The sequence below is a fragment of the Mandrillus leucophaeus genome, unplaced genomic scaffold, assembly GCF_000951045.1.
Source record: "Mandrillus leucophaeus isolate KB7577 unplaced genomic scaffold, Mleu.le_1.0 Scaffold162, whole genome shotgun sequence".
NCBI classification, from domain to species: Eukaryota; Metazoa; Chordata; class Mammalia; order Primates; family Cercopithecidae; genus Mandrillus; species Mandrillus leucophaeus.
The window spans coordinates 561640-568538 of record NW_012101610.1 but is presented as its reverse complement, the minus strand read 5'-3'; the positions used below and the strand labels follow the sequence as shown (position 1 = coordinate 568538).

The 6899-nt window shown below is 37.4% G+C and overlaps 1 protein-coding gene across 1 annotated transcript in view; it reads left to right on the top strand.

Annotated features, from left to right (window-relative positions):
* Window positions 1-6899, top strand: part of LOC105536645 (putative RNA exonuclease NEF-sp) — a 49776-nt gene that overhangs the window by 35607 nt on the left and 7270 nt on the right. The window contains exons 14-15 of the mRNA XM_011976059.1: window positions 4281-4385; window positions 4862-4999. Of these exons, the coding sequence (XP_011831449.1) occupies window positions 4281-4385; window positions 4862-4999 (243 nt within the window). The remainder of the gene's footprint in view (window positions 1-4280; window positions 4386-4861; window positions 5000-6899) is intronic.

Genomic DNA, 6899 nt, shown 5'->3' with positions numbered 1-6899 from the left:
TTACATGGATACACTAATCCCTACTCAACTGAATATTTGAGGGGGATTGTTTATAGATCTATTGGTTTCCTAGCTTTTAAGGATCACTGTCCTTCATTTTCCGATATCCTGAGAACTGCTGTTCTTAGGATTTTGTTTTTTTTTTTTTCTGCGCACTTACATGGGCCTCAAGGGTTCTTTGGGCATTATTATTGTTATTGTAATAGACTTTAATTTTTAGAGCAGTTTTAGGTTCACAACAATATTAAATGGAAAGTATAAGCTGGGTGCTGTAGCTTACACCTGTAATCTCAGGACTTTGGGAGGCCAAGGTAGGTGGATCTCTCGAGTCCAGGAGTTTGAGACTGACCTGGGCAACATGGTGAAACGCTGTCCCTACAAAATATCAGCCAGGCTTGGCGGCATGTGCCTGTTATCCCAGCAGCTCAGGATGCTGAGATGGAAGGATTGCTTGAGCCCGGGAGGTGGAGGTTGCAGTGACTGACGTATAATTGCACTACTGCACTCCAGCCTGGCGACAGAGTGAGACCCTGTCTCAAAAAAAGGAAAGTACAGAGAGTTCCCATTTACCCCCACACCCACCCACACAAACAACTTCCACCACTATCAACAACCTGTACCTGAGTAGTACATTTGTTAAAATCAATGAACCCACTATGACATATAATTACCAAAGGCAATAGTTTACATTAGGGTTCTGTCTTGGTGTTGACAAATGTATAGTGACATATATCCACCATTATATATCATATATATCATACAGAATAGTTTCATTGACCTAAAAATCTGTGATGAATGTGCTCTGCCTGTTGGAAACCACTGATTTATTTATTTATTTTTTTTTTACTGTCTGCATAATTTTGCCTTTTTAAGAACATCACATAGTTGGAATCACATAGTATGTAGCTTTTTCAGACTGACTTCTTTCACTTAGTATATGCATTTAAGTTTTCTCCATGTCTTTCCACTGCTTTATGGTTTTTTCTTTTTAACACTGAATAACTATATATTTCCTGGATTTACCACAATTTATCCATTCACCTGCTGATAGACATTTTGGCTGCTTCCAAGTTTTGGCAATTATGGACAAAGTTGCTATAAATGTCTGTGTGCAGGTTTTCATATGTACATAAGTTTCCAACACATTTGGGCAAATACCAAAGAGTGCAGTTGCTAGATTGTATAGTAAGAGTATGTTTAGTCTTGTAAGAAACTGCTGAACTTCCAAAGTGTCTACAATTTTGCATTCCCACCAGCAGTGAATGAGAGTTCCTGTTGCTTCACATTCTTTTCAGCATTTGATGGTGTCAGTGTTTTGGATTTTGGCTATTCTGATGGATATGTATTAGTGTCTCATTGTTTTAATTTGCAGTCCCCTAATGACATGTAATGTGAAGCATCTTTTCGTATGCTTATTTGCTATATATATGTCTTCTTTGGTCAAGTGTCTGTTCAACTCTTTTGCCCATTTTTAAAATTGCATTGTTCATTTTCTTATTGGTGAGTTTTAATATTTCTTTGTATATTTGAATAACAGTCTTTTAACAGATAAGTCTTTTGCAAATATTTTCTCCCAGTCTGGCTTGTCTTCTCATTCTCTTTAATCATATATTTTTTATAGTTTCTTAGTTGTTGGAGGAGAGAGGGTAACTCTAGTCTTCTGTTATTCAATCTTGGCTGGGGATGGAAATCCTTGTAAGTTGTATTTGAGAAATTTAATGACAGTCTGATTTTCTTGGCTTTGTAAGTTATTTTTACCGAGGATTTACTTTTCCCTTTTTGTTTAAAGTCTAATTGTTTTACTAAGCTATGTCTCAGAGTTGATCATTCCAAGTCACTTTTTCTTGGTACCTGAGGCGCCCTTCAATATATAGGTTATAGTTTCTTTTATTTCCAGAGGTTTTCTTGGATTGTATTTTCAAGTATTTGGTTCCATTGCTTTAATTTTCTTCCTCATAGACTTCACTTATGCATGTATGTTGTGCCCCCTTGGCCTATCTTTCATTCACCTACTTTCTCTCTGATGCTTTTGATTTCATTTGTACACTCCTAATTCTTTCCATGCTTTTCATTAATGCCTTTTATTAAAATTTCACTTGAATCTATTCTTTCTTGACAACTTGTAGTTGCTTTTTCATATCCTCAAGTGCTTGGCTGCTAATATTCAATTCAGTTTATACTGTAATGTTAACTGTATCCTTTAGCTCCATGGTTGATTTTTTTTTTTTTTTTTTAGGGGGAATAATTTTCATCAGCTGAAATGCTTCAAGTCTCACTTTATTTCTTGGTTTTTGTTTTTGTTTTTGAGACAGAGTGTCACTCTGTTGCCCAGGCTGGAGTGCAGTGGCATGAGCAGAGCTCACTGCAGCCTTGACTTCGGGGCTCAAGCAATCCTCCTGCCTCAGCTACCCAAGTAGCTGGGACTACAGGCATGTCCCACCATGCCTGGCTAATTTTTAAATTTTTTATAGAGATGAGGTCTCATTATGTTGACCAGGCTCATCTCAAACTCCTGAGCTCAAATTATCTTCCCACCTTGGCTTCCCAAAGTACTAGGATCACAAGCATGAGCCACCGCGCCCAGCTGTTGCTGTTTTTTTTTAACAGTAGTTTAGATTAATATGGTCTACTATTTTCTAATTTTACTGATTTGTTTTTGAATAAGGTTTTCATTCAAGAGCGTCTCTTTTTCTCTGCCTTCCTCAATGCAGTTTTTTGTTCTTCTTCTGTGCTCTTCCTCTACTTATCAAAGGATTCTCTCTCCCTTTCCTCTTCTCCCTCTCTTCTTATTGCAGCAAAAAACATAAAATTTACCATCTTAACAGTTTTTAAGTATACAGTTCAGCAGTATTAAGTATATTTATATTCTTGTGAAAGAGATCTTAGAACTTTTTTATTTTGCAGAAGTGAAACTTGGGCTAAGTTTCTTTGTATGCCTTGTGACTTATTGTTGTTGGTATTGTTGAGGCTTGGGCATTTGAATAAATAGCCAGTTGTCTTTACAGACTGCTTCGTGCAGGGGGAGACCTTCACCATTCAGCCTAGTTAGAAATTTCATGACCTCCCAAACCTGTTCTGGAGATTTGTCTTCTCTGGAGTTGTGCATGTGCCTTTAGTTGTTTCCTGAGCCCCTTGTCCCTACTTCTTTTCAGAGCCCATAATCTCTTTCTTCCCCTGGTTTCTTACTGCGGCTCTAACATGCCATGGTGATCACATCTGTTTTCAGTGGCTTCCAAACAAGGCTGTCAGTCCTGTCAGCCTTCTGAGTCATGCAAGACAGAAAATAGTCCCTCAGACAGCCCCCACACTACTCAGAACATTGGACACATGGTCCACTCTTTTGTTTCCATCCCAAGAGAGGATCTGTGGTGTGGGAGAAGCCCTATTATGTCAGATAGGGAAGGATGTAAATGAGACCACAAAACATCACAAAGTTTCCTTTCCCATTTACTGGAAACCCTTCTTGGTTTCATGCTGGTCTAGGTACTATATAGCTTTTCATCTGGTCTCTACAGTTCTCTCAAAGGTGTTCTGGTCCATATATTGTTGTTAACTCATTGTCTCTGTGGGAGAGTAAGAAGCTAAAGTGAAGCTTTCTAGTTCTCCATTTCCAGAATGATGGTGTGGTGTTGACGGAAGGGAGGAATTTATAATATTGTTTGGACGGGTTGGCATTCTTCACAGCAGTGTCTTCAAGGAGTACCACCTTTTCTCTATATATCTGATTCTTCTCCAGAAGCACAGCTTCTCTGAGGCTGCCAAGCCTCTTGCTTGTAGTCAAGTGCTGAGAAATGTCAAAATCATGACCCATGTTCCTTATTCGGCATTTAATTGGAGTTTTTATTTTGGAGGTGATTTTTTTGTGCTTCATCTAATTCTTCCATGTCCCTTGATTATTATTATTATTATTTTAACCAAATCTATTAAGCCTCCTCTCCCTTGCTTTCCCTACTCACAGGCTTGCAACAGTTTACAATACTGGGAGTTATAGTTATTTATTTAATTACAGGTCATTGGAAAATTTTTGTAATAACCCTTGTCTCTTAGTAATGCTGAAGGTCTGACTTATATGTATTTTATTTTCATTCTTTTTATTGGTTCTGTGGTTCTTTGGGGAAGCTGTGTGGTTTCACCATTTTCCTCCAGACCTGGAAGTCAGCCCCATATTACCTCAGTATGGGTAAAAAGGCAACTACTATTTATATTATTGTGGCTCATATCCAGGAGCCGCAATAGAGTATGAGGTTCCTACCTTATCCAGGCTGTGCTGTTCTCTGCAGGTTCTTGAGCAGGCCAGAGTGGAAATCCCCCTGTTTCCCTTCAGCATTGTTCAGTTCTCTTTTAAGGCCTTTTCACCTATCCTCACCGAGGAGATGAACAAAAGGGTAAGTGGATGAGTTCTGCTGAATGATTTATTTAGTGACTTTTTGTAACCTCTTATCATTAAGGAAAGTAATACATGCTTTATTTAATTTGTTGTGTCTTTCTCTAGATTTTTACTATCTGCATATTAACATCTAAAAATATTTTTATAAAAATGGGAATCAAACTATGCATACTGTTTTGCAACTTTATTTTTTCATTTAACAGTATATCTTGTACATCTTTCTGTATCACTACATATCTTATTTCCCTTGTTTTTAATGGCTACATAATATTCTGCTACATGATATACCTATTAACAGCATTTGTACTTTATACACTTTTGCTGTTGCAAATAATACTTCAGTGAACATCCTTGGACATTTGGCAAGTATTTATGTCAAAAACATCTTTGATGAATAATCCCATGCGTTGACTCATGATTTCATTTCTCTTTTCACATTCATTCCCATACTATATTCTGTTGTTTTTCCTACAGATGAGGATCAAGTGGACAGAGATATCAACTGTCTATGCTGGGCCATTTAGCAAAAATTGCAATCTCAGGGCTCTGAAGAGGCTATTTAAGAGCTTTGGCCCAGTCCAGTCAATGACTTTTGTTCTTGAAACCCGTCAGGTAAGACTGGAAAATTCAGATTTCAATTTTCTAGATTAGTGTTTCACATTCAGGTGACTGCTTGGGCCATGCAGATAGCAAATATTCCTGAAGTAAGCTTGATTGCTACCAACTGGAGCGCGAGACATACGCTAATGAGAGCAATTGTTGACCCACAAGAATGTATACCCATTTTTTGTTGTGTGTGTTTAAAGAATTGAGACATCTGGCTGGGCGTGGTGGCCTATACCTGTAATCCCAGCACTTTGGGAGTTTGAGGAGGGAGGATTGCTTGAGTCCAGGAGGTCAAGACCAGCTTGGGCTATATAGTGGGACCACATTGCTACAAAAAATTTAAAAACAAGAATTGAGAACTCTGTCAATTTTCATATGCTGGCTCCCATTTTCTCAAATATCAGGCCATGCGGAAAAATATGTCTGCTGGTTGAATATAACCTATGGTCCTTATGATTGTATCTGGCTTTAAAAGATAAAATGCCCTTTCAAAAAGAGAAGTAACTTTCATATCTTAGAAAGTTACTTCTTTTTTTACAGAGTAGGCTCATGGCTTGCTTGGTTAAGATACAGGAGGAAGATTATGGGAGGGCTTTTGTTGTTATTGTTATTAGTTCTCTTATCTCTTAGGGTAAGTTTTTGGTATTGTAAGTTTGTATTTACATAAAAGCCCTTTAAAGAGATTAGTTTTACTTTAACAAAAATAATGCTTGGATATGGTTTTAAAAATTTATATAGTTCAAAAGGACTTCACAAGTTAAGTCTCCATCTTCATAGTCATAACAATACCATATCAATAAAGTTTATAGATGAAGCAATAACATCATAAGCATATAGAGACATAGAAGAAATCATGAAAAGGATTTAAAAAGAATTAAAAATGGAAACAGTGTAATAGGATGTTTGTAGAATGATATACAATAAAGGTAACAATGGAGGCCTCCCAAGGGAAGAATTAGGCAGCTAGCTAATGGGATTAGGGGAAGACTTTACTGTAAATATATTGTTCCTTTAGAATTCGGAACTAGGTAACTATTAACTGGTGTATTACTATGTATGAAAGTGAAGTAAAAATACTTCTAAAGTGATGTAAGTGCAGGATCCTAGATATTTTTAAATGTGCTGTCTCTAAATTTTTTAATTTTTTTTTTTTTTTTTTGACACAGAGGCCCAGGCTGGAGTGCAGTGGTGCCATTTTGGCTCACCACAGCCTCTTCCCTCCAGTTCAAATGATTTCTTGTGCCTCCCAAGTAGCTGGGACTACAGGTTTGCACCCCTACGCCTGGCTAATTTTTGTATTTTTAGTAGAGACGGGGTTTCACCATATTGGCCAGGCTGGTCACGAACTCCTGACCTCAAGTGATCCACCTCCCAAAGTGCTGGGATTACAGGTGTGAGCCACTGCACACAGCTTCTAAATCTTTTATTAATGGCTTTTCTATGACTAAAAATACAAATACAAAGATTGTCCCTGAGAAGATGGATTGGGGGATGAGAATATAGCAAGGGACTATAACATCTTCCTAAGTCTTTCTCTTGGTCCCTTTTTTTGGTTGCGGGGGTGGCGGGTAAAATACATATAACATAAAATGTACCTTTTTAACCATTTTTAAGTGGCATTCAGTACATTGACATTGTGTAGCTATCACCACCATCTATCTCCAGAACTTTTTCATCATCCCAAACTGAAATTTCCTATTAAGCAATAATTTCCTATTACCCCTTCCCCCAGCCATTGTTTTACTTTCTGTCTTTATGAATTGGACTACTCTGTATACCTCACATAAGTGAAATCATATAGTATTTGTCCTGTTGTGTCTGTTTTATTTCATTTAGAATGTCTTCAAGGTTCATTCATGTTGCAGCATGTATCAGAATTTCATTTTCAAGGCAAAATAATATTCCA